Below are 27,637 nucleotides of genomic sequence, written 5' to 3'. Positions count from 1 at the left end.
TTGATGCTTTTGAACTGTTGGAGAAGACTTTTGAGAGCCCCTTGGACTGCAAGGAGATCCAACAAGTCCATCCTAAAGGAGGCCAGTCCTGGGTGTTCACTGGAAGGGCTGATGCTAAAGCTGAAACTCCAATACTTTGGCCATTTCACGTGAAGTTGATTCATTGGAAAAGACTCTGATGCTGGGAGGGATTGGGGGCAGGAGGAGAAGGGGACGACAGAGGATGAGATGGCCAGATGGCATCACTGACTCGATGGACGTGAGTCTGGGTGAACTCCGAGAGTTGGTGATGGACAGGGAGGCCTGGCGTGCTGCGATTCATGGGGTCACAAAGAGTCAGACACGACTGAGCGACTGAGCTGAACTGAACTGAGAGCCCATGTTCAGGGGGCGAGTAATGCTGAGGAAACAGGAGGATGAAGGGGCAGATAAAAACAGAAGTGACTCCATCACAAGGCTGTGGCAAGGCAGGCGCTAGTTTCATAGCATTCATTTTCGTTTTCCATCAAAGTAACAGAAGAAAAAAGGCAGGGAGAATGGAACAGACTGGTGAAAGGCAGATGTGGGTTTTCTACTACAAGAGATACTTGTTTCCCCAAAGCCCCTCCAAATTAAGAATAAAGATGATGAAAGGCAACAGGGGGGTGAGCTCTCGGCTGGCTCCCCGCAGCAAAGCCACGCAGCGGGGGTGCTCATTCAGCCCCGAGCCCAGAGGTCACGGCCCCCAGTGGCCCCGGGGCAGGCCCTTCCTGTCCTTTGGCTTCCAGGTGCCTGGCGGCCTGGGGCAGTGCTGGGCTTGCAGCCATGGCCTTCCTGTCTCCGCCTCCCTCGCCATGTGGCTTCTCTGTGTCTGTGTCCACGTTCCCTTCTGCTCATAAGGACGTCTGTCAGCTTGGCTCAAGCCCACCTAAGGACCTCGTTTTAACTTGACATCTGCAGAGACTCCCGCTTCCAAAGCAGGTTGCACCCGCCAGATGGCGTTAGGTAGAACATGCCTTTGGGCAGGACGCAGGTCCACGCACACCAGTCATTCTGGGTCCCTCTCAGAGCGAGTTTCTGGTGTGAGCCAGCGCCTTCCACACCGCCTGGAACCCGCACCCCGAGCCCCGTCACCCCCGCCCCCTCCTGTGGTCTGCGCTCTTTCTCTTTTGCCTGTGCCTGCGCCGCCCCCGCCGCATGGCAGCTCTCTGCCTTTGGTTCTGTGCCTGAGGGTTTGCACCACAGTCTGCTCCCGATGACTCCTGGGCCTGGAGATCCTGAGCTGATCCAGGCCTGCAGGGCCACCCTGTGGCCCCAGGGAGAACCAGCTTCCTGCCCCCAGTGGGTCTGGGGGTTCCTGGGGCACCTGTGCTGGGAGAGGAGCTTTGCTCGCTGAGCCAAGGCCGGCTGGGCTCTGAGGAGGCCCCTGCTTCGGCTGCCACCGCCCAGTTCTCTGCAAACACCACCTCACTAGGAAACGCAGTCTTTCCTTCCCTTTGGATGAGCCCTGCCGGAGGAGGCACAGCTTTTGCTGTGGGGACAGTGCTCGCTCCTCCACCCTGCAGGCAGGACCGTCCACTCTGTCTTCAGAGCCGCAGTGCTGGGGCACTCATACACCCCAAACTCCTGTCACAGAGGGAGGGAGAGCAGAAGGGAGGCAGGAAGACGGGAGGCAGAGGGGGAGGAGGGGGGGAGGAGGGGACATATTTAGCATGATTTTTGTAAAAAATAAAAACGGAGTAGCTATGGTCCAGGTTGGAGGAGGAAATGGCAACCCGCTGCAGTATTCTTGCCTGGAGAATCCCATGGACAGAGGAGCTGGCGGGCTGCAGCCCATGGGGTCACAAAGGGTCACACACGACTGAAGCGACTGAGCACAAGCACACGCAGGGTCCGGGCACCCACAGTGCAGCCAGGAGTCCAGTGTGGATGTGGTTCAGACACTTCCTGCATCGCTGAGAGCTTGCAGTTCTCTGAACTGCATCAAACTCAAGGACACCACCAGCCCTGTTCACAACAACACCTGTGAGCAGCGGCCACCTGCAACCTTGCAGCTTCAAAGCCCCCCACTCATACTCACTTAGCTTCTTCCAGCTCCGATCCGGATCCTTGGGAAGCACTTTCTGTCAGCAAGCCACGTGCTGCCTCTCTAGGCCCGCACCTTGTAGGCTGCAGCTCACAGTTCCAGTGCCTGGATCTGGGCTGCACACCCCAAACCAACCCCCAATAAATGCCTCCTGATTACAACCAGGTCTTCGCTCTTGGGCACCGGAGGGAAGAAGCAAGCAACCATTAGGGCTTTCGGTCCTGGGGGCTGACAGCTCTGGCCTCGTCCTGCCTTCTTTTTGGCGCTGGGCTGTTTGCCATGGACATGTGTGACCCTGTGTGGGGTTGAGATTTGACGTCAGATGAAGGAAGTGCATCAGAGAGGCCCCTCCTCCCCTTCCGCACCCTGACCCTGGCCCTGGGAGGACCCCGTGGTCCACACACTTGTGATCTGTGACAAAAACAACATACGGGGGTGGGGATGGGACTAAGTGGGAGCAAAGTTTTGTAAGCTTTGGAAACTGTGCATGTTAATTCAGAATAGATTATTATAAATTGTTACTTGTAATACACAGAACAACCAATAAGATAATAAAAAATATATGTATATATTCCCTCCTCCCCAGAACAAAAATACTTAAGACAAATAGAAAACAAGTAGCAAAGTTGGTGGAAGGAAGTCCTTGTTTCTCAGTAATTACACTAAACATAAGTGTACTGAATTCTCTAATAAAATAAGCCAAAAAAGTGGAGACCACTCAAATGTCTATCAACTGAGGAAGATAACAAAATGTGTATCTATAGAATGGAATTTTATCCAGCCAAGAAAGGAATGATGCACTGACATATGCTACAGCATGGATGAATGTTGAACACATTATGCTAAGTGAAAAAAATAGACACAAAGAGCTACGCATCGCATGACTGCATTTAGATACGTTATTAAATAGGCCATGAAAGCCATATAGCCTATATTAGGTTATTGGGACATAAAGAAGGCTGAGCACCGAAGAACTGATGCTTTTGAACTGTGGTGTTGGAGAAGACTCTTGACAGTCCCTTGGACTGCAAGGAGATCCAACCAGTCCATTCTAAAGGAGACCAGTCCTGAATATTCACTGGAAGGACTGATGCTGAAGCTGAAGCTCCAATACTTTGGCCACCTGATGCGAAGAGCCAGCTCACTAGAAAAGACCGTGATGCTGGGAAAGATCAAAGGCGGGAGGAGAAGGGGACAACAGAGGATGAGATGGTTGGATGGCATCACCAACTCGATGGACATGAGTTTAAACAAGTTCTGGGAGATGGTGAAGGACACGGAAGCCTGGTGTGCTGCAGTCCATGGGGTTACAAGGTCCATGGGATCCATGGGGTCCGACAGCACTGAGTGAACAACATCATTAGTATAGGCAAATCCATGGAGATATTAACCGGCAGATTAATCTGAAGTTGTCAGGGTCTGAGAGGAGGGGGAAATGTGGAGTGCCTGCTAAATGGCCACAGGGTTCCTTATCAGTTCAGTTCAGTTGTTCAGTCGTGTCCGACTCTTTGCGACCCCATAGACTGCAGCACGCCATGCTTCCTTGTCTATCACCAACTCTCGGAGCTTGCTCAAAGTCATGTCCACTGAGTCGGTGATGCCATCCAATCGCCTCATTCTGCCTTCAATCTTTCCCAGTTTCAGGGTCTTTTCTAATGAGTCAGTTCTTCACATCAGGTGGCCAAAATTTTGGAGTTTCAGCTTCAGCATCAGTCCTTCCAGTGAATATTCAGGACTGATTTCCTTTAGGATTGAGTGGTTTGATCTCCTTGCAGTCCAGGGGACTCCCAAGAATCTTCTCCAACACCACAGTTCAGAAGCATCAGCTTCTCAGACAGATGTGTCTGACACCAGGGGGAAAACGACAGATGTGTGGCCCCTTACTCCACCTGCTGGCTCTCCATCCTCACCCTGTGCTCACCCCTGGCTCTGGCTGGCTGTCCACAAGCCCCGTGGCTGCGGGTTCCCTATTCCAGCACCAGGACGGTCTTCCAGGATTACGGCCTTAATCTTGGCCGGAACCACGGCTCTTCAAAGGGACCCCAGGAGAAGACTGATTCCACTGCTTTTACAGAGAAGCACATCGGAATGTTGGACACTGGGTGGATGGCCTAGGCCTGAAGTGAGGTTGCCAGATTTATGTTCTTTCCAGATGAAATATGGAGCCGCTAGCAACAGGAGACCAGAGATCAAGCTGTGAGCCTTTGGACTGAGAACACTGACTCCAGGACCCGAGACTACCAGAGAACTCCTAACCCTAGGGAATATTAAATAGTGAGCACTCCCACCAAGGAAACCACTTCAATACAAGACCCGGCATCACACAGCTACCAGTAGTACCCTGCGCAGGACACCTCATCCAAACGACAAATAAGACAAAAATACACACCCGATCATCAGCAGGCGGGATTACCGCCTCACTCAGCCCTGCCCATCAGAGGAAAAGCAAAGAAACTCAGCACAAACCCCACCCTGTGCGAAGCTTACACAAACCACTGGACCAACCTTATGAGGGCAGAAACCAAAAGGAAGGAAGATTTCAACCTTAAAGCCTGGGAAAAGGAGACTTCAAACACAATAAGCTTTAAAAATAATAATATGAACAGGCAGAGAAATACTGAACAAATGAAGGAAAAAACTAGAAACACAGAAGTCCAAATAAATGATGGGGAAATAGGTGAACCACCTGAAGAAGAATTCACAAGCATGATAGTAAAGATGATCAAAACCTTGCAAACAGAATGAAGAAATCACAAGAATTAATTAACAAAGACGCAGAAGAATTAAAGAATAAATGTAGAGAGACAAACATACAATTACTGAAATTAAACATACTCTAGAAGGAATCCGTAGCAGGATATCTGAAGCAAAGAACAGATCAGTGAGCTGGAAGATAAAATGGTGGAAATAACTGCTGAAGAGCATAATACAGTAAAAAGAATGAAAAGAACTGAGGCTAGTCTCAGAGACCTCTGGAACAAAATTAAATGTGCCAACATTTGAGTTATAGGGATCCCGGAAGAAGAAGAGAAAAAGAAAGGGTATGAGAAAAATTTTGAAGAGATTATAGTAGAAAATTTTCCCAATAGGGAAAAGGAAATAGTCAATCAAGTCCAAGAGGTGCAGAGAGTCCCATACAGGATAAACGCAAGGAGAAACACACCACAGTTCAGAAGCATCAGCTTCTCAGACAGATGTGTCTGACGCCAGGGGAAAAACGACAGTTGTGTGGCCCTTACTCCACTTGCTGGCTCTCCATCCTCACCCTGTGCTCACCCCCTGGCTTATACTAATCAACTAACAAAAATTAAACACAAAGAAAGAATACTAAAAGCAGCAAGGGAGAAGCAACAAGTAACATGCAAGGGAAACCCCACACAATTAACAGCTGACCTTTCAGCAGAAACTCTGCAGGCCAGAAGGGAACGGCAGGATATATTTAAATACTGAAAGGGGAAAATCTACAACCAATATTACTCTACCTGGCAAGGGTTTCATTCAAAATTCATGGAGAAATCAAAAGCTTTTCAGACAAGCAAAAGTTAAGAGAATTCAGCACCACCAAATCAGCTTTACAGCAAATGTTAAAGGGACTTATACAGTTAGGAGACACGAGAGAAGAGAAAGACCCTCAAAAACAAGCCCAAAACCATTAAGAAAGCTGCAATAGGGACACATATATTAACAATTACTTTAAATGTAAATGGATTAAATGCTCCAATCAAAACACACAGACTGGCTGAAGGGATACAAAAACAAGACCAAAATACATGCCACCTACAGGAAACCCACTTTAGACCTAAGGATGCGTATAGACCAAAAGTGAGAGGGTGGAAAACTAGATCCCACGCAAATGGAAAGCAAAAGGAAGCTGGAGAAGCCATCCTCATATCAGGCAAAACAGACCTTAAAATAAAAATATTACAAGAGACAAGGACACTACATAATGATCAAAGGATCACTTCAAGAGGAAGACATAACAATTGTAAATATCTATGTACCCAATATAGAAGCACCTCAGTACATAAGACAAACACTAAGACATAAAAGGAGAAGTTCACAGTAACCTGAATAATGGTAGGAGACTCTAACACCCCACTCACACCAATGGACAGATCATCAAAACAGAAAGTTAATAAGGAAACACAAGTCCTAAATGATATATATTAGATGAGATGGATCTCACTGAAATCTTCAGGACATTCCATCCAAATGCAGAAGAATACACCTTCTTCTCAAGTGCACATGGAACATTCTCCAAGACAGACCACATCTGGAGTCACAAATCAAACCTCAGTAAATTTAAGAAAACTGAAATCGTATCAGGCATCTTTTCCAGCCACAACGCTATGAGACTAGGTATCAATTACAAGAAAAAAACTGTAAAAAACACAAACACATGCAGATGAAACAACAGATTTCCAAGTAACCAAGAGGTTACTGAAGGAATCAAAAGGGAAATCAAAAAATTTCTAGAAAGAAATGACAATGAAAACACGACAAATCAAAACCTATGGGACACAGCAAAAGCAGTTCCAAGAAGGAAGTTTATAGCAATACAATCCTCCCTCAAGAAACAAGAAAAACCTCAAACAGACAACCTAAATTTACACCTAAAACAATTGGGAAAAGAACAATAACAAAAAAAAACTCCAAAATTAGCAGAAAGAAAGAAATCATGAAGATGAGAGCAGAAATAAATGAAAAGAAATGAAAGAAACAATAGTAAAGATTAATAAAACTAAAAGCTGCTTCTTTGAAAAGATAAAATTGACAAACCTTTAGCCAGACTCGTCAAGGAAAAAAAAGAATCAAGTCAACAAAATTAGAAATGATAAAGGAGAGGTTACAATAGACAATGGAAAAATACAAAGGATTATAAGAGACTATTATGAACAACTACATGGCAATAAAATGGACAGATTCTTAGAAAAGTTCAATCTTCCAAGACTGAACCAGGAAGAAATTGAAATTATGAACAACCCAATTACAAGCACTGAAATTGAAGCTGTGATCCAAAATCTTCCCCCTGCAAAAAAAAACAAAAGCCCAGGAGCAGATGGCTTCACAGGAGAATTCTGTCAAACATTTAGAGAAGAGCTGATGCCTATCCTTCTAAAATTCTTCCAAAAAATTGCAGCAGAAGGAGTACTTCTAAACTCACTCTACAAGACCACCATCACCCTGATACCAAAATCAGACAAAGACAACACAAAAAAAACTACAGGCCAACATCACTGATGAACATAGATGCAAAAATCCTCAACAAAACTTTAGCAAACAGAATTCAACAACACATTAAAAAGCTCATACACCATGATCAAGTTGGATTTACTCCAGGGATGCAAGGATTCTTCAATATGTGCAAATCAATCAATGTGATACACCATATTAACAAACTGAAAGATGAAAACCATATGATAATCTTAATAGATGCACAAAAAGCCTTTGACAAAACTCAGCACCCATTTATGATTAAAACTCTTCAAAAAATGGGCACAGAAGGAACCTAACTCAACATAGTAAAGGCCATATATGATAAGCCTATAGCAAACATTCTTCTCAATGATGAAAAACTGAAAGTATTCCCCCTAAGATCAGGAGGAAGACGAGGGTGTCCACTCTCACCACTATTATTCAACGTAGTTCTGGAAGTCCTAGCTACAGCAATCAGAGAAGAAAAAGAAATAAAAGGAATCCAGATCAGAAAAGAAGTAAAGCTCTGTTTGCAGATGACATGATACTGTACATAGAAAACCCTAAGGATACTATCAGAAATTTCCTAGAGCTAATCAGTGAATTTAGCAGTCACAGGATACAAAATCAATACACAGAAATCACTCGCATTTCTATACACTAACAATGAAAAATCAGAAAGGGAAATTAAGGAATCAATCCCATTCACCATTACAACAAAAAGAATAAAATATCTAGGAATAAACTTACCTAAGAAGACAAAAGAACTGTACACAGAAAATTATAAGACACTGATGAAAGAAATCAAAGATGACATAAACAGATGGAGAGATATTCCATGTTCCTGGGTAGGAAGAATCAATATTGTGAAAATGACTGTACTACTAAATGCAATCTACAGATTCAATGTGATCCCTATGAAATTACCAATGGCATTTTTCACAGACCTAGAACAAAAAATTTCACAATTCACACGGAAACACAAAAGACCCCAAACAGCCAAAGCAGTCTTGAAAAAGAAGAATGGAGCTGGAGGAAGCAACCTTCCTGACTTCAGATTATACTACAAAGCTACAGTGATCAAGACAGTATGGTACTGGGACACCAACAGACATATAGACCAATGGAACAAGACAGAAAGCCCAGAAATAAACCCATGCACCTACGGATACCTTATTTTTGACAAAGGAGGCAAGAATATACAATGGGGCAAAGACAGCCTCTTCAATAAATGGTGCTGGGAAAACTGGACAGTTACATGTGAAAGAATGAAATTAGAACACTTCTTAACAGCATACACAAAGATCAACTCAAACTGGATTAAAGATCTAAATGTAAGACCAGAAACTATAAAACTCTTAGACAAAAATGTAGGCAGAACACTCGATGACATAAATCAAAGCAAGATCCTCTATGACCACCTCCTAGAATAATGGAAATAAAAACTAAAACAAACAAGTGGGACCTGATTAAACTTAAAAGCCTTTTGCACAGCAAAGGAAACTATAAGCAAGGTGAAAAGACAATCCTCAGAACGGGAGAAAATAGCCAATGAAACAACTGACAAAGGATTGATTTCCAAAATATACAAGTAGCTCATACAACTCAATACAAGAAAAACAAACCACCAATCAAAAAGTGGGAAAAGACCTAAAAACACATTTCTCCAAAGAAGACATACAGATGGCTAACACACACATGAAAAGAGCTCAACATCTCTCATTATTAAAGAAATGCAAATCAAAACCACAATGAGATATCACCTCACACCAGTCAGAATGGCCACCATCAAAAAGTCTGCAAACAATAAATGCTGGAGAGGGTGTGGAGAAAAGGAACACTCTTGCCCTGCTGGTGGGTATGGAAATTGATATAGCTACTATGGAAGACGGTGGGGAGAGTCCTTAAAAAACCAGAAATAAAACCACCACATGATCCAGCAATCCCACTCCTGGGCATATACCCTAGGAAACCAAAATTGAAAAGACACATGTATTCCATTGTTCACTGCAGCACTATTTATAACAGCCAGAACACGGAAGCAACCTAGATGAATGGATAAAGAAGCTGCAGTACATATACACAATGGAATAGTCAACATGAAGTCACTCAGTCGACTCTTCGAGACCCCATGGACTTTGGCCCACCAGGCTCCTCCATCCATGGTATTCTCCAGGCAAGAGTACTGGAGTGGGTTGCCATTTCCTTCTTCAGGGGATCTTCCCGACCCAGGGATCAAACCCCGGTCTCCCGCATTGTAGGCAGACGCTTTACCATCTGAGCCACCAGGGAAGTCAATGGAATAGTACTCAGCCATACAAAGGAATACATTTGAGCCAGTTCTACTGAAGTGGATGAACCTAGAGCCTATTATACAGAGTGAATTAAGTCAGAAAGATAAATATCATATACTAATGCATATATGGAGAAGGCAATGGCAACCCACTCCAGTACTCTTGCCTGGAAAATCCCATGGACGGAGGAGCCTGGTTGGCTGCAGTCCATGGGATGGCTAAGAGTCGGACACAACTGAGCGACTTCACTTTCACTTTTCACTTTCATGCATTAGAGAAGGAAATGGCAACCCACTCCAGTGTTCTTGCCTGGAAAATCCCAAGGACGGCGGAGCCTGGTGGCTGCTGTCTATGGGGTCGCACAGAGTCGGACATGACTGAGGTGACTTAGCAGCAGCAGCAGCAGCAATGCATATATACAGAATCTAGAAAAATGGTACTGAAAAATTTATTTGAGGGGCAGCAATGGAGAAACAGACATAGAGAATAGAGTTATGGACATGGGGAGAGGGGAGGAGAGGGTGAGATGTATGGAGAGAGTAACATGGAAACTTAATTACCATATGTAAAACAGATAGCCAATGGGAATTTGCTATATGTCTCAGGAAACTCAAACAGGGGCTCTGTATCAACAGAGAGGGGCAGGATGGGAGGGAGATGGGGGGCAGTTTCAAAAGGGAGGGGATATATGTAAACCTATGGCTGATTCATGTTGAGGTTTGACAGAAAACAACAAAATTCTGTAAAGCAATTATTAAAAAATAAATAAAATTTTTTTAAAAAAAGGTTACCAGGAATAAGTGCCACAAAGCAAATTCTCAAGGTATAAAAAGCACTGGTACTCTGAACAAACATATAAGAAATAAACCAAATTGATATAATACTCAAAATTCATTAAATGAAATGGTTCATCGACCTCAGACTTAAAATTTTCATAATGTTTATTATCTGTATTCTTCTCCTAAATATGTAAAGCACATGCAGTGAAGATTTCATTTTTGGCAATTTTCAGTCTTCAAGACCAATGGTCTTAATCTTTGATTGGTTTTCTAAGTTCTCCACAATATTTTTCAGATAATCTTCATCTTTTAAAAAATATACATATAATTCTCTTTCCACTTGATGCAGCTTATTAGATGCCAAAAGTTTTCTTTTTGTCTTCACATCAGCAAAAATATCAGTAAGAAGATGATTCAGTTTATTTAGCTGAGATTCAACTTGATGAAACTGCTCCGTTAACTCCTAAAAGGAAAGTAATAATGCTTTTTAATTCAAAATCACTATTCATAATACCAATCATAAATCTTTAATGTAATTTACATAGGAAGAATCTAAATGATATAATGACTATTCCCACAACCTCAACCATAAAAGACCTCAATTAAAAATCCATAGCAGGATTAACAAAAAGTCTACGTAAGATCCATTGAAACAACTTCTGCAGGCAAGTTTAAGGGATTCAAAGCAAACTCCTACTCCCTGAAGAGTATTTGATATGCAAACTGTTCTGCATATTTATACGTTCAACAAGTATTCTGAATGCCTACCTTATACCATGCATTGTTTTAGAGTCTACAACTATAAAAATGAACACCAAAAAAAAAAAAGAACACAATTTCCTTCATGGAACTTAACACTCTGCCAAAGTAATCAAACCTTGTTTTAGCCTAACCTGTTTACTCCAGACATCAGAGGTACTGATAAAACCTTGAAATGAAGCAATTACCAATATAAAGTAATTGTCTTAATCTGGATTTTTCTTTTTTCACACTGTTACAGAAGATGGAATTACATGTAACATTCAACTATCCTGATTTACCATGTAATTCTTCTCAAAAACCTAAACATTCTGGACCCCCCACATTTAATAACTGAAATTCCTCACTTCTTAACATTAAAAGCAGCTTAGGTTTTCTAACCATCAGCCAGTAGTATCAAAGAGGTTCTCAGACAATCTGTAGCTATAACTACACCTCAACCTTTGACCACTTCTCAGAATGATCCACAGTATGGTAATCACCTGATGCTTGCTGTGAATAGATTCCTATACCTCACTCCACACTAAATCACTCTGCAACAAAGCCAGAAGCCACATTTCAACAGGCTCCCTGGTGATTTTAATGTACAAGTTCAAGAGTACTAACTTCACACATGTCATAAATGCCAGCTCCAAAGAGCAGTACTTTTTAAACTACAGTAAAAAAAAAAAAAAAAAATCAAGTGGTATCTACAGTAAGTGGCCTCTGAGGGAAAACCCTGTAAACTGGAAAACAGTGAGAAATATCTCACCTTTAACTCCAATACTAAAGATCTTAATAGTTACTAAAATAATACTACAAATACTGAAAAATATTCAACTTCATTAATAAAAATGCAAGTTAAAATTCATATGGATGACATTTTGTATCTCACTGGGCTAGGAAAAAATGTAAAATAATGATACCTAATGACATTATAGTAAAATCACCATATTTTAGTGATTTTAGAATGGATTCTTTCACACTTTAATATAACTGAAATCAATATGCACTGTATAATTAAGAGCATCATGTAACTGTTATTGACCAGACAGTCATAAGAAGCACTTTATCATATATATAACACCCCGCACTGCTTCCCTAGTGGCTCAGATGGTAAAGTGTCTGTCCGCAATGCAGGAGACCCGGGTTCGATCCCTGGGTTGGGAAGATTCCCAGGAGAAGGAAATGGCAGCCCACTCCAGTATTCTTGCCTGGAAAATGCCATGGACCTCGGAGCCCAGTAGGTTACTGTTCATGGGGTCGCAAAGAGTCGGATACGACTGAGCGACTTCACTTCACTTCACTGCAAGACCTGCAGGGTCTTAGTTCCCCAACCAGGGATCAAAGCCATGCCCCTGCACTGGAAGCGTGGAGTCCTAACCACTGCCACGCCAGGGGATTCCAGCACCTTTTCTGAAAATTCTTACTGTGCTTAAGACACACAGCACGAGGTCTCCCCTCCTAACAACCCAAGGGCGCAGCACTGCACTGTTAGCTGTTAGCACAATGTTGCATAGCAGATGCTAGGACTTGTTCCCTTTGCCTGAAGTGAGACTTGACGCCTACTGATGAACAACTCTCCATCACCGGCAACCACCACTGTACTCTGTGCTTCTAATGAGTCTATTTTAGTTGGCCCACAGTAAGTGGAATCATGCGCTGTTTCTTGGGACTAGCTTGTTTTCGCTTAGCATAATCTCCTCAAGGTTCATCCATGTTGTGGTATTCTGAGGTTTTTTTAAGGCTGAATAATATTTCACTGTATGTATATACTACGTTTTCTTTTTCCATTCCTCCATAGATGGACGTTTAGGTTTTTTCTACAGCTTAGCTATTACAAGTAGGACTGCAATGAACATGTGAGTGGAGACATCTCTTTAATATCCTATTTTTATTTCCTCTGGATGAATACCCAGAAGGAGGATTACAGGATCATATAGTAGTTCTATTTTAATTTTTTTGAGGAAATTCCATACCGTTTTCCACAGCAGCTTCACCATTTTGCACTCCCACCGATAATGTACCAGGGCTCCAATGTCCCCACACCCTCACCAACACTACTCTTTTGGTTTTTTGATAACAGTCATAATAGTTGTAAGGTGATATCTCAACTGTGGTTTTGCTTTGCATTTCTCTGATAATTAGTGACGTCGAGCAACTACTCATAAACCTGTTGGCCATTTATATATCTTCTTTAGATAAATGTCTATTCAAGTCCTTAGCCCATTTTAAAATTAGGTCATTTAGTTTTTTGCCTTTTCATACTGTTCATGGGGTTCTTGAGGCAAGAATACTGGAGTGGTCTGCCATTCCCATTTCCAGTGGACCACATTTTATCAGTCAAAGTAAAGAGGAACTAAAGAGCCTCTTGAGGAGGGTGAAAGAAGAGAGTGAAAAAGCTGGCTTAAAACTCAACATTCAAAAAACTAAGATCATGGCATAAGCCCCCATCAGTTCAGTTCAGTCGCTCAGTCGTGTCTGACTCTGCGACCCCATGAATCGCAGCACGCCAGGCCTCCCTGTCCATCACCAACTCCAGGAGTTCACCCAAACTCATGTGCATCGAGTTGGTGATGCCATCCAGCCATCTCATCCTCTGTCATCCCCTTTTCCTCCTGCCCCCAATCCCTCCCAGCATCAGAGTCTTTTCCAATGAGTCAACTCTTTGCATGAGGTGGCCAAAGTACTGGAGTTTCAGTTTTAGCATCATTCCTTCCAAGGAACACCCAGGGCTGATCTCCTTTAGAATGGACTGGTTGGATCTCCTTGCAGTCCAAGGGATTCTCAAGAGTCTTCTCCAACACCACAGTTCAAAACCATCAATTCTTCGGCGCTCAGCTTTCTTTACAGTCCAACTCTCACATCCATACACGACCACTGGAAAAACCATAGCCTTTGCCATTACTTTGTTGGCAAAGTAATGTCTCTGCTTTTTAATATGCTATCTATGTTGGTCATAACTTTCCTTCCAAGGAGTAAGCGTCTTTTAATTTCATGGCTGCAGTCACCACCTGCAGTGATTTTGGAGCCCAAAAAAATAAAGTCTGACACTGTTTCCCCATCTATTTCCCAGGAAGTGATGGGACCAGATGCCATGATCTTCGTTTTCTGAATGTTGAGCTTTAAGCCAACTTTTTCACTCTCCTTTTTCACTTTCATCAAGAGGCTTTTTAGTTCCTCTTCACTTTCTGCCATAAGGGTGGTGTCATCTGCATATGTGAGGTTATTGATATTTCTCCCGGCAATCTTGATTCCAGCTTGTGCTTCTTCTAGTCCAGTGTTTCTCATAATATACTCTGCATATAAATTAAATAAGCAGGGTGACAATATATAGCCTTGACGTACTCACTTCATGGCAAATAGAAGAGGAAAAAACGGAAATTGACAGATTTTCTTGGGCCCCAAAATCACTGCAGATGGTAACCGCAGCCAAGAAATGAAAAGACCCTTGCTCCTTGGAAGGAAAGCTATGACAAACCTAGAGAGTGTATTAAAAAGCAGAGACATCACTTGGCTGATCAAAGTCCATATAGTCAAAGCTATGTTCCAGTAGTCATGTACAGATGTGAGAGTTGGACCATAAAGAAAGCTGAGCGCCGAAGAATTGACGCTTTCGAATTGTGGTGCTGGAGAAGATTCTTGAGAGTCCTTGGACAGCAAGGAGATCAAACCAGTCAACCCTAAAGAAAATCAACTGTGAATATTCACTGGAAGGATTGATGCTGAAACTATAGCTCCTACACTCTGGCCACTTGATGTGAAGAGCCGACTCACTGGAAAAGACCCTGATGCTGGAAAGACTGAGGGCAGGAGAAGTGGGAGACAGAGAATGAGACGGCTGGATAGCATCACTGACTCAATGGACATGAATTTGAGCAAATTCCGGGAGACAGCTGAGGGCAGAGGAGTCTGGTGTGCCGTAGTCCATGGGGTTGCAGAGTCAGAAATGACTTACCGACTGAACAATAAGTTTTTTGCTATCACCAACACTGTTTATGTACAGTGTGGAAAAACACAAAAAATACTTTGAGTCAAGAAATAACATAGAAATGGACACTGAATGTGAAGTTTCAGAAATACCTTAATCATTTTAATTGGCTTTTTCCTTTTAATGTATATTCCTAAGGGATATGATAAAAACCTATGTCTATCACACCTAAAAGATATCTTCTAATAGGTATGAAATAAAAATTCTAAATAAGAAAGTGCTGTGTCAGTTTAAATGAAAATGCTTTTTCTTTCTTAGAAACTCGTGAAATTATGGTGTATCATATGATAAATGGTGTCTAGTAGACATTCAAATAGCTGGTGACATTTTAAATAGGTAAACTCCTTTGAAAAGCAATATGGCAGTATCAAAAGCTAAAAAATAATGTGTATAACCCAAGAAACCTCATAATTCTATACTATCTCTAAGAGTTCATCCAAATGGTGGACCGGTTACAGAAATTATGACACAGTAATTAAATCAATTAAATTGCAGTGATTTAACTGTTTAGCATTATATAATGACCCTGTATTGTGCTTTTTGTCTTAATTTTCTCTTGTCCAATATTAATATTCCTATGCTATTTTTCTTTTGGTTAGTATTTGCAAAGTAGATGCTTTTTTCCTTATGTATTTTCTATATTTTCCTTTTTATTTAGCGTTATGAAATAAACATTTCCATGCTACACTAAATAAAAAGGAAAATATAAAAAATACATAAGGAAAAAAGCATCTACTTTGCAAATACTAACCAAAAGAAAAATAGCATAGGAATATTAATATTGGACAAGAGAAAATTAAGACAAAAAGCACAATACAGGGTCATTATATAATGCTAAACAGTTAAATCACTGCAATTTAAATCCACCAGGATAATAATTCACTGCAATTTTAAACTTGGATGTAACTTATAAAATAGACTCAAATATAAATAAAAACTGATAGAACTACAATGAGAAATTTTCAAATCCACCATCATAGGATTTTTAAATAATTATTTAAAAGATCAAGAAGATAGAATCAGTAATAGGAGACTTTAAAAAACTAATCACAAGTATCACTTCATATCCATGAGGATGACTATTACATACTTTTTTAAAAGGGAAAATAACAACTGTAGGTGAGGACATGTAGAAACTAGAACCCTGGTACAGCTGCTGGGTAATGTCAGACAGATTCTCAAAAAGTTAAACACAGGCTTACCATGATTCAGCATTCACTCGTAGGCATATACGCAAAAGGAATGAAAACAGGGACTCAAATTCGTGTACAATGTTCACAGCAGCATTATATACAACAGATAAAAGGTGTAAACAACTCAAGTGTCTATGAACAGATCAACAGTTAAACAGATAAAATGCGATGATAAAACACAGATGAACAGATAAATGTGTTATATACACACAACAGAATACTCAGCACCAAAAAGGAATGAAATTCTCACACCTGATGCAATATGGATGATACTTAAGGATATTATGCTGAGATAAGCCAAAGACAAAAGGACAAATATTATTATATGATTCTACTTTTATAAGATAACTATAGTAGGCAAATTTATAGAGACAGAAAATGGAATAGAGATTACTAGGGATGGGGAAAAGAAGGAATGGAGAATTAATATTTAACAGGCACAGAGTTTAGCCCATGTGGGATGAGAAAAGTTCTGGAAGTAAATGGTGACACGGCTGCATGACAGTGCAAATGTTCTTAACGTCATCATAACTGCACACATTAAAATGGTTAAAATTGTAAATTTTACATTTTGTATATTTTATAATAAAAAATTATTTTAAAAACTAATCATAAGCTGTCTTATTTCAAGAAAAGATAACGTAGTTATTCAGATCAATTCTTCCATAGGAAAAAATGTAAAAAGTGAAATGAAGTATTTTAAAGAGTCAAACAAAGCAAAATCTTCTAGGACTTCCCTGGTGGTCCAGTGATTAAAAATCCACCTTACAATGCAGGGGACACAGATTCGATGCCTGGTCAGGGAACTAAGATCCCACATGCCACGGGGCAACTAGAGAGTCCATGGCACAACTAAAGAGCCTCTGTTCACCGCAACGAGGAAAAGCCCACGCACCACAACAGAAGACCCAGCGCAGCAACAACAACAAAAAACAAAACCCCAAAGCTTCCTGAAACCAACAAAGAGAGAACAAGACTTTAAAAGACTACAAATCCATAAAACGACGCAGACTGGTAAGAGACCCCAGAAGCTGCTTTACTCAATCGCTAATCTTGAAAAAAACGAATCCATGATTCCTGACACTGACAAGAGGAGTGGTGAAGTCCAAGGTCCATAGAAGGTAGGAAGTCAAGCAGGAGACTGTCTTTGTAATAAACTAAGGACACCAACAATCTTAAGATCAGGATGGCCAGAGCAGCAAGAGCCCCTGGTTAGAATCACAGTCCAGACAGGAATCATCTGTTGTTGTTCAGTCACTCAGTCGTGTCAAATTCCTTGCAACCCAAGGGACTGTAGCATGCCAGGCTTCCCTGTCCTTCACCATTTCTCCCAGAGCTTACTCAAACTCATGCCCATTGAGTCGGCGATGCCATCCAACCATCTCGTCCTCCAAAACAGACTTTGAACCCAGCTTATGGTTCAGAACTGGCAGTGCTCTTAATATCTAAGCGAGCATACACGAAGGCAAAAGACGTTTAAGGAGGGTCTTTTATGTATTTTAATGCGTGAGAGTCCTTTCACCAGAAAGATACTGATGTTAAATTTGGATGCCTCAATAAGTGGTAATGGGACAATCTGGTTATTCATGGGGAAAAATAACAATAAAATTAGAACTCTATTTCTCATGTCACAAACTCCTGGTGGATTAAAGAACTGAACTAGAACAGCATAAACTTTTAAGATAAAGTAAAAGGGACTGTCATTACTATGTTAAGGGCAAACTTTCACAAGATATAAAAAAGGGCAAACCATAAGAGTGATAAAGTACATCAAAATTGAAATCTTAAAAAAAAAAAGTCAAAAACTAACAGGTAACAATAAAAAAGAAAAAACCAAGACACAAATAGGGAGCAAACACATGCAGCACACATCACTGACAAATGGCTGGCGTTTGAAATGCGTGAAAGAACTCCTCCCGAAGGGGGCTCAACCGCCACGATCATCAGAGACATGCCAATCGTAACCTCAACGGGACGCTATTTTATATCTATGCAGAGTGAGAAAACTTTAAATGCAAATAGCACTATGTGATGAAAAAAACATCGTAAAAGAGCATCTCTCAAACACTGCTGGTACAATATGGTACAACCACTTCCAAAATCAGTTTGATGTATTATGTAAAACAGAACCTGTTATTCAGCAATTCCACTCCTATGTGAGGTGACAGAGAGAGAGAGACATGCATCTGTAAGACATGCAGCAAGGCTATCCACATCAGTATGATCTACAACATCAAGAACTGGAAATAATCTAAATGTCTGTCAACAGAACAGGTAATTAGACTGTGGAATTTCACATAAGGGAATACTAACTATACAAAAGAGAAAACTATAAACGAGCTATAAATGAGCTACGTTTTACAAATACCCACATGGATAAAACCCAAAATCATATTAAGAAACAAGCAAGTTACTGAAGAATATATATAATACAATCTATATAAAGTTCAGAAACATACAAAACTAAATAACACACAGTCTGTATTATAAATAAAAGAAAGCAAATGACAAATCTTAGCATAGTTCCTCCCTGAAAAAAGAGAGGAGAATGCTATTAGAAAGTGAAAGTGAAGTCTCTTGGTCATGTCCGACTCTTTGCGACCCCATGGACTGTAGCCTATCAGGCTCCTCCGTCCATGGGATTTTCCAGGCAAGAGTGCTGGAGTGGACTGCCATTTCCTTCTCCAGGGGATCTTCCCGACGACCCAGGAATTGAACCCGAGTCCCCCGCATTGCAGGCAGATGCTTTACGGTCTGAGCCACCAGGGAAGCCTATTAGAAGAAGCTGCTATTACTAAGGGTACACAGAATTTTAAAGATATAAGAGCTATCCTGTGTGTTAAAATAAGTGAAAAAAAATACAGGGATGGTGTGTTTTTTTTTTTTAATTCTTACCATAAACATTACATATCCTTTCATATCTGAAATATTTAATAAAGTTTAAAAACTTTGACCAAAACTACTTGAAAAATATATGTGAATAAAAATGAGATATAAAAATGTTACTATCAGGGAAATGGGGTAATATTTTCTTCATGTTAACATTTTCTTTAGTATCTTTTACAATGAACATTTTTTTTAAGCATTTTTAATTACCAGGGTAAGCACCTACCTGATCACTAAGCAAAAGCTGATTTCCTCCTTGATACAAAGCTTCACAAAGCATGTTCACATCACTGTTTAGTTTGGACAGAAAGAAAGAATGTTCTTGAGCAGATACTGCCAACTGCTCTTGTACCAAAGAAACATCCTGTTTTAATTTCTCAGCTACTTCTTCCAGGTTTCCATGGGTTATAAACAATTCTTTTTTCTTATTCTCTCCTTCTAAAAGTTGATAAAGCCTAAAATGTGGAAATAAAAATTAGAAGAAATTCTTAAGTCAGTACAGTTTTCAAAATTATAACCCACTATATTGGGGCATCTTTGGGAAAGCTAACAATTTGTAAATATTAATCAAACAATTAAAAACTTTCCAACGACAATACTATCTCATTACAGAAATACATATTCTAATTATCGTATCTGAATTCCCAGTTTTCCCATCTTCCAAGTTTTAGACATAAAATTCTTTTTGACTTTAACTGCCACTAACCTACTTCAATTAAAGTACCCTTCAGAGATACCGCCCTAGAAAACACTTCTTTCACAGAACACAACTATGAGGCAGCAGAAACGGCAAAGAACTTGAAACAGAAGACTGAGGTCTGATGCTGGCTGTCATGTAAGACCTAAGTCAAGTCAGCCTTTGAGATTTAATCTTCACGTCTAACATCTACCTAATTTTAAAGGACTGTGGTAGACTTAAAAGAGGAAAATTGAAAATACAAGCTACATAAATATTAATAGTAAACTTGCTACTCCAGTCATGTCTACATTTGCTTGACAAATTAAATTCCTAATGAGCCAAGAGGCCATTGTAATACTTCAAACATTAATGGCAGAAAAATTCTACAGTACAAACGGAAAAATGTGAGGCGGCACCTTCTACACATATACGACAAAAAGTATCTGCTCTTAGAGTCTTCCTGAAACTGGTTCAAAGTGAAAAGTAGTGAAAGTGTTAGTTGCTGAGTTGTGTCCAACTCTTCGTGACTCCATGGACTCAGCCTGCCAAGTTCCTCTGTCCATGGAATTCACAAAAATATGGGAGTAAGAAGCCATTCCCGTCTCCAAGGGATCTTGGGAGTGTGCGCAGGCAGTGTGGGATCCAGGAGGCCTAAGGGTCCCCTGCGCTCCGGTTCTCGGTGCCCGATCTCCCACTGCGGGAGGGGAACACCAAGGCGAGGAGTCGGGCCAGCTCCAAGGGGCTGGAGTCCAAGGGGACCTTGGTTTTAAGGTCCCTAGGTGGGTGATCACACAAGAGCCTGTGGCCGCTGGTCTGTGGCTGCCCTCGGCTCAGCGGGGAGCCCACTGAGACGTTTGCTGGCTGTGGGCAGGAGTCCCGGGAACTCTACCTATGAGTCAGCGGCGGAACTAGGTGGAGCAGGACGCCCCAGGTGGGGACCCTGTGAAGGAGGAAACATAAGGGGCTCTATCTTGAAAGCAGGACGCCATCTTGGGTCGGACTGTGGACTTTGAGCTATAAGCCCAGTATCCATGGAAACAGCATACCAATGAAAAACCAGACCCCTGGATGAAGGAGCCTCGGGACTCGTACCTAGACTGTTCCTCGCCTAAAGGAATATGCTAATTATCACTAACAGGACAAAGCTGTAAACCCCATTATGCTTAGCGGGGTATGACCACAGGTCTATTGATCAATGCCCACTGTTTAACTATCTAGGCTTATGACACATGAACCATGGCTTAACTTCGATGGTATCTCTCTTTTACCTTGTCCAGACTAGTTTCAAGGAATTTGGGTAGGTGGGTTTGGGCACGTATACTTAGGGTATCTAAGGTTTTCACAAAACTGGTCGGGGTCCTTGGCTAACAGGAGACTCTGCCTTGGGCCTGACAGTGTAATAATCTGCCCTCCACCATCTGCACTGTCCTTCTGAGTGAGTTGTTTCCCGGAACGCGTGGCTACAACACCTGGACCTGTTGTAGGGCGCTGCTCCAAGGTCGACGAGCGTCCGAGTGGGGTTGGAGGTCACCCTTCGCTCAGCGCTGATCTGGAGGCCAGGCGCGTTTCGGGGGCGCTCCGCTGGAGTGTGCGCAGCCAGTGTGCGGCCCGGGAGGCCTGAGGGTCCCCTGCGCTCCGGTTCTCGGCGCCCGATCTCCCGCTGTGGGAGGGGAACACCAAGGCGAGGAGTCGGGCCAGCTCCGTCCGCGGGAGCAGGTGCGCCAGGTGCCGCGTGCGGGTGCGCGGACTCGCAAGCCCACAGAGCGGAGCGAAAGTGTCCGCGAACATGTTCGTGGAGTGGACTGTATGGGCCAGAGGCCCGGGGTAGGAAGAATGGGCGTTGGTCGCCAGAAGGGCAGCGGAAGAGGCGGTGAGGAGAAGCAGAAGCCGCAGCAACCACTGCAAAACCACCATCTAGTCTCTCAGCTCTGCTCTCTCTGCGAGACCGCGGCGGCGCCCGGCCTTTATAGGCGCCCCGTGCGTCACCCCGCCTCTCTGTGACGTCACGGGCACCTCCGGCCAGTCGCCAGGCGGATTTCACGGCTGCGCGCCGCGGGCCAATTGCGGGGCGGTTCTCTCCATCTTCCTCCAATCTGGCCCCGCCCCGGTCCCCGCGGGGTCCCTGAGGCCCTGGGGGGCGGGGCGGTGCATCTGAGAGCGGGTCGGGGGAGGGCGCTCCAGGGGTTGCCATGGTGACATTGAACCTGCCTGGATCCTAACGCTCCAAGGGCTCCCTTGGCGTCTCAGCCTCCGATAGCGTCTGATAGCGGATGGAGGACAGGCGGTCCGCGAAAGCGAAGCGGTGTGCAGGGGGATGGGCTGCAGGAGATGTGGAGAAGGATAGAGGAGGTGAGATACTGGGAAGGAGGCAGGGGCTTCCATCAGAGGGTCGGGGCAGCAGAGGAAATGGGCGACCCCCCTCTGCTGGTTTCCCTCCCGTCAGAGTGGCACCCGGCGCTGGCCGTTAGCCTGGGCGATCTGCAGTTCAGACCCGGCTGGCTGGAGGGCGAGGACACGTGTGGGTGGAGCGGTCCTCGATCCCGGAGCCACCATCAGGGGACACTGTCTTCCGACACTACTATTCAGAACTCATACACATGGTGAAGGTCAGGCCAGCTCCGCCCCCGCTTCCAGGCCCCCTTCCCGGGGTTGGGGGCACTCGGACGACCGCCTTCGTACTGTGAACCTGTCAGGCTTCCAGGAAGCCCCGGAAGTTGAGGAAGAAGCCCTCCAGCTCTCGAACCCGCGCCTCCTGCCGCCCCAGGTGCTCGGCGTTTTCTTGTGGCGCCTCCCTCTCCCCCTCCAGGTGGGACAACCTGTCCCCGAGAAGCCCCAGGTCAGCCAATGAGTCCTCTGTGCGTGGGGCCTGGGGCTCTCCTGGGACATGGCCACGGGTGCCCTGCTCAACGTCAGCCATTCCACTTGGCAGCTCTTTCAGCCTCTCCTGTCCGAAGGCAGGGCATCCCTCTCGCCCTCTGGAGAGAACTCTCCAGAAGACCAAGACACCTCAGCACTGGAAGAGCCAGCTAAACCTGGTCCCAGGCCAGCGGTCTCCAGGCCCACGGCCCATCAGTACCTCAGCACTGAGACCCACCAGGGGGACCACACCCTGCACGGCTCCAAGCACCGGCCACGAGACGCTGGCGCTTCCGAGCCTGTCTCCCAGGAACGCAGCCACCACCAAAGCCTGCAGAGACAGCCGCCTACCCGGCCCCCGCGGTGGAAGGCCGAGGCCCGCCGGGGCCAGGGGTCTCGGGTTGGTCCCGACTGGGTGAGGACGCCGTGCTTCTCTGGATGCAGGTGGCTCTCCCGCCCCCATTTCCCGGTCTCCCGCCAGCCTCACCGAGTGATTGAACTGCTGCTGGGGGTGAGGGGCTACTGGAGCCGGCCCTTCCCTTTCTGGGGGTCGGGGCGCCACCGGGGCATCAGGGAGCCAGCTGGGGCCAAGGTTGCCTGGCGGCTTTGGGAGGGTTCCGAGGCCGGCCTCCTCACCCTCTGCAGGCTCTGGGCGCTGCTACTGGGAGGAGTACGCAGAGGTGGGGCGCACACTGACAGGAATGAAATTTTTCTCTTCCACCAGGTAGCAGCCCCTTCCAGCCAGCTCCCCTGGGCTGAACAAAGGCATCGAGGCCACAGGCAGACAAGGACTCAGGTGTCATCATGGGAAAGCTCTGGGCTGGGTTTCCGGCCGGCATGTGGGAAGGGTCCTGAATGAGGGGGTGCGGGGGATGGCCGCTGCCCTTGAGGGGGAGAAGGGTCAGTGCTGGAAGGCCTGGAGGGAGGGTCTGCAGGGCTGTGGAGATGGGCACGTACACTTAGGACCTGTGGCTGCCCTCGGCTCTGCGGGGAGCTGGAGGCCAGGCGCGTTTCGGGATGCTCCGCTGGAGTGTGCGCAGCCAGTGTGCGGCCCGGGAGGCCTGAGGGTCCCCTGCGCTCCGGTTCCCGGCGCCCGATCCCTCGCTGCGGGAGGGGAACACCAAGGCGAGGAGTCGGGCCAGCTCCGTCCGCGGGAGCGGGTGCGCCAGGCGCCGCGTGCGGGTGCGCGGACTCGCAAGCCCACAGAGCGGAGCGAAAGTGGCACGAATACGAACGTGGAATGCACGGTATGGCCAGAGGCCCGGGGCAGGAAGAATGGGCGTTGATCGCCAGAAGGGCGGCCGAAGAGGCGGCGAGGAGGAGAAGCAGAAGCGGCAGCAGCCGTGGCAGAACCGCCATCTCGCCTCTCCGCTCTCTGCGAGACCGCGGCAGCGCCCGGCCTTTATACGCGGCTCCGCCAATCTGGCCCCGCCCAGCTCCCCGCGGGGTCCCTGAGGCCCTGGGGGGCGGGGCGGTGCATCTGAGAGCCCGTCGGGGGAGGGCGCTCCAGGGGTTGCCATGGTGACGTTAAACCTGCCTGGATCCTAAGGCTCCAAAGGCTCCCTTTGGTGTCTCAGCTTCGGAGAGCCTCTGATAGCGGATGGAGGACAGGCGGTCAGCGAAGGAGAGGTGGTGTGTAAGGGGGATGGGCTGCAGGAGATATGGAGAAGGATAGAGGAGGTGAGATGCTGGGAAGGGGGCGGGGGCTTCCACCAGAGGGTCCGGCAGCAGAGGAAACGGGCGGCCCATCTGGTCAGGCGGGTGTGTGCTCCCTAGACGGATCCCAGCACTCTTGTGCGGGTGAGTCTGTGTGCCACTAGCGCAGCGAGGCCAAACGATACTGAATCCTCGGAATCTAGAGCAGAGAAAGGTTTATTGCTGCACGATGCGAGGAGACGCGTGGCTCCCACCTTAAAAACCCCAAACTCCCCAAAGGTTTCAGCAAAGCCCTTTCCTGGGAAAAGTGAGGTGAGTCGTTGCAAACTTCCTGGTGTCAGATTCTTTGTTCTTGAGGTCAGGTCATGGTCAGGTAACAGTGTTCCTGTAAATGTCTCTAAATGAATGCCATTCTCTGTTCTGACAAGAAAAGACAAGGTCTCAAGGCTCAGCTTTCACCCTCCAAGGTCCATGTCCTGGCTAAGGCGGGGGTGGGGGGGCGGGGGGGGGTTGGCGCTCCCTGCTAGGGCCAGTCAGCCTGCCCACGAGTCTTCGTCCAGCACCCAGTCTGGGTCCTCCCACTAGCACCCAGGCCGGGCTGAGGAGGCAGATCTCAGCTGGTGGTGCCCTTGGAGCCAGGTCCCCAGACCCTGTCCAGCTGTCATCTCTGAGGCAGCTAGGCGCCCAGGACCCAGCTGGTCCTCAGTCTCCTCAGGCCCCCCAAACAGCAGGGGGTCAGGTCCCTCGCACGGCAGCCAGGCAAACCGCTGCTGCCCTTAGGTCCCAGTGTGGGGACTGGGGAGACCTTCACTGCCTCTCGGCCTGGGCCCGGCCAGCGGACAGCATTGGCAAGGGCTGTGGAGCCCAGCAGGACAGAGCCCCTAGCCTGTCCCCCCACCCCATCCACTGGCCTGAGGCCGGGTGAGCAGGAGGGCTCCGGGGTGAAGGCTGGGGTCCGCCTCTTACCTCCCTCTCTGCCTGACTACCACCACTCCCCTGACCGCTGGCCTAACAGGCCTTTAATCACCACCCTGGCAGTTTCTCAGTAGCGGCCGCCTGGTGACTGCTGCCTGGTAACGGTAGCTGTACTCGCCGCTGCACCCAGGCCTGTCCCCACCACACACTTGTCCTTTCTCTGTCACGCACTCATCCTTGGAGACGTCAGCCCCACTTGCTGGCACCGCGACCCTCCTGTCTGTATTTTCCACCGGACAGTCTGTTTTGTCCTTCGGCTTCTGGTGCTTGAACTTCTTGCCTCCTGTTGCAAACACTGCTGCTCTTTTCCCCAGCAGCTGTTTCTTCTATGCCGAATACAATAAATACGAATACATAAAATGTCAGCTGTCCTGGTCTCCAGGTGAAATGGGCTCACAGAAAGTAGGCCCATCCCCAGGGGATGAATCTTGACTGGAGGAAAGCAGGCATGGCCCTCTCTTTCCTCTGCTGGAATGGTGGGGGTGGAGAGAACACATGACCCAGTTCTGCCCAATAGAGCTGAGAGGAGCCCTGTTTCGGAGGCAGGTGGTGTTTGGGAAAGTTTCATCTCTTTAAAGGAAGGCGGGTGGTGGAAATCAATCATCACTGTTTTCCTTCGACCTGGTAGGGGGAATGTGATGGGAGGAGATGTAGCAGTCAAAGTGAGGCCGTGAGGAAAGAGCTAAGGAGAATCCCAGAGGAGCTGGTTCAAAGACCTGCCCTTGCTGACCAAATAAACTAATCAACCCCATAGCCTCCGGACTCTGGAGTCTTGTTGGCAAGATCATCACCCCTGCACTGAAGCCATGTTGGGGCAGAAGTTCTGTTATGGGACCATTTCATTCATTAATTCAGAATAATTAATTACCTTATTAAATATTTCTTGTGCTGATTCCACTTTCTAATCAGCAAAATCTGACGTGCACAGAGATGATGAGGGCCAGTGGAGAGGATGAAGGCGCAAGGAAGAGGTCCCGGAGTGGACAGACTGTAGACAGAGCCTGAGGACACGCGGACCTGGGGCGCCACAACCGCCCTGCAGTCCACCCCAGTGGGCTTGTCCACAGCTTGCTAGCGGGTGGGAGAGATGCTGGGGATTGCTAGGCGGCCTGGAGGTGGTGCTGGGGTGATGCACCCTGGGAGAGAGACTGGGGAGGGTCACCAGGTGGCCCTGGAGACCGGCCCAAAGGCAGAAGAGGGGCAGCCTCAGGGCCGACCCTTCAGGGCGCAGGTGAGGTTCTCCTTGGTAATAAGCCCTGTCCAAGTCCGCCCTGTAAACACTCCTGTTGGTATTTCAAACCAATGCAGGCAGCGCTCCTCCCTGCCCTCCCAACACTATGCCATCCAGGCATATCAGCCTGGTCCTCTGTAGACCCCACATAGGGTCTAGCGGGGGTCAGATGACCACATTCTGCCCACCACTGCTGATCTCTGGCTAGGAAGAGGCAAGGGTTCATAGCCTCCATTTTCCATCGCCATTTCACCCCCTCCTGTTCCCCTCCCCCTGGCTCCATTCAAAAAACTAAGATCATGGCATCCAGTCCCATCACTTCGTGGCAAATAGATGGGAAAAAAAGGAAACAGTGGCAGATTTTATTTTCTTGGGCTCCAAAATCACTATGGACAGTGACTGCAGCCATGAAATTAAAAGATGCTCGTTCCTTGGAAGAAAAGCTATGACAAACCTAGACAGCATATTAAAAAGCAGAGACATCACTTTGTCGACAAAAGTCCATATAGTCAAAACTATGGTTTTTCCAATAGTCATGTACGAATGTGAGAGTCTGGAAGCCCTGTTGGTTGGGTTGGCAGGGTTTCTGTCTGTCCGCGGCGCCCCCGTTCCTGCCTGATGCTGATTCCCAGGAAAACAGGAATGCAAGAACGAGACTGCCTCCCTCGGAGGAAACCCCAGGTCTGGGGGCGAGGTCCTAACGCCTGCTGCCTGCAGGACCCGAAGTTCCGCATGCCGCGCCTCCGCCCCGCCCCGGCCCTGTCCGGCCCCCGCCCCGCCCCCGGCCCCCGGCCCCCGGCCCGGCCCCGCCCCACGCCCCGCAAGGCCACGCCCCATCTCTGGCCCCGCCTCCCCAGCCCCTCAAGCGTCTCACGACCCAGCTTAGTCTCTGCCGGGAGCCGTGCTCCGAGGCTCCCTCTGACCCCGCCCTCCGTCCCCACCCACAACCTCTCACCACGCCCCCGTCCTGGGTTCCGCGGCCGGCAACCCTCTCCTCTTCAGGCCCCAGAGTCGCCCTAGCCCGGACGCGCCTGCGCCCTCTGGCTCCGCCCTTGCCACGCCCCCGGACCTCCCCCTCCAGGCCACGCCCCTGCCCCG

General features: G+C 46.3%; 2 protein-coding genes across 10 annotated transcripts; one reads left to right on the top strand and one right to left on the bottom strand.

Annotated features, from left to right (window-relative positions):
• Window positions 1-258: 258 nt before the first annotated feature.
• On the bottom strand, window positions 259-22,012 carry LOC133249977 (uncharacterized). 4 transcript variants are annotated; one of them, XM_061421136.1, is made up of 4 exons: window positions 21,297-22,012; window positions 19,369-19,597; window positions 2,060-2,360; window positions 259-1,986 (listed from the first exon to the last, which is right to left on the bottom strand). In XM_061421136.1, the coding sequence occupies exons 1-3, from the start codon at window positions 22,010-22,012 to the stop codon at window positions 2,106-2,108; spliced, it is 1,200 nt and encodes a 399-aa protein (XP_061277120.1). In that variant the 3' UTR covers window positions 259-1,986; window positions 2,060-2,105. The 4 variants fall into 4 exon arrangements, with proteins under 4 accessions (XP_061277120.1, XP_061277118.1, XP_061277119.1 ...); XM_061421134.1 differs by having other exon boundaries at window positions 260-1,986; window positions 21,291-22,012; XM_061421135.1 differs by having other exon boundaries at window positions 261-1,605; window positions 21,291-22,012.
• A 75-nt stretch (window positions 22,013-22,087) lies between these two features.
• LOC133249978 (uncharacterized) lies at window positions 22,088-23,536 on the top strand. 6 transcript variants are annotated; one of them, XM_061421141.1, is made up of 4 exons: window positions 22,088-22,170; window positions 22,265-22,427; window positions 22,515-22,585; window positions 22,751-23,536. In XM_061421141.1, the coding sequence occupies exons 1-4, from the start codon at window positions 22,150-22,152 to the stop codon at window positions 23,534-23,536; spliced, it is 1,041 nt and encodes a 346-aa protein (XP_061277125.1). In that variant the 5' UTR covers window positions 22,088-22,149. The 6 variants fall into 6 exon arrangements, with proteins under 6 accessions (XP_061277125.1, XP_061277124.1, XP_061277126.1 ...); XM_061421140.1 differs by having other exon boundaries at window positions 22,515-22,627; XM_061421142.1 differs by having other exon boundaries at window positions 22,265-22,627; window positions 22,751-23,092; window positions 23,402-23,536.
• The last annotated feature ends 4,101 nt before the right edge of the window (window positions 23,537-27,637 follow it).

Source organism: Bos javanicus, chromosome 6, assembly GCF_032452875.1.
Source record: "Bos javanicus breed banteng chromosome 6, ARS-OSU_banteng_1.0, whole genome shotgun sequence".
Classification (NCBI taxonomy): domain Eukaryota; kingdom Metazoa; phylum Chordata; class Mammalia; order Artiodactyla; family Bovidae; genus Bos; species Bos javanicus.
This window is presented reverse-complemented; position numbering and strand designations above follow the sequence as displayed.

What these genes read in the sequence shown, in the direction of transcription:
- LOC133249977 (XM_061421134.1), bottom strand. Translation starts at nt 22,012, where the DNA reads ATGGCAACCCCTGGAGCGCCCTCCCCCGACCCGCTCTCAGATGCACCG. An exon ending in GCGCCCTACAACAGGTCCAG is followed by an intron (nt 19,598 to 21,290) that starts GTGTTGTAGCCA and finishes TCCACATTTTAG; the next exon opens with GCTTTATCAACTTTTAGAAG. An exon ending in AGCTTTTGCTTAGTGATCAG is followed by an intron (nt 2,361 to 19,368) that starts GTAGGTGCTTAC and finishes AACCCCACACAG; the next exon opens with GGTCACACATGTCCATGGCA.
- LOC133249978 (XM_061421138.1), top strand. Translation starts at nt 22,150, where the DNA reads ATGTGGAGAAGGATAGAGGAG. An exon ending in TGTGGAGAAGGATAGAGGAG is followed by an intron (nt 22,171 to 22,264) that starts GTGAGATACTGG and finishes CCCTCCCGTCAG; the next exon opens with AGTGGCACCCGGCGCTGGCC. An exon ending in GCCTCCCTCTCCCCCTCCAG is followed by an intron (nt 22,628 to 22,750) that starts GTGGGACAACCT and finishes TCCACTTGGCAG; the next exon opens with CTCTTTCAGCCTCTCCTGTC.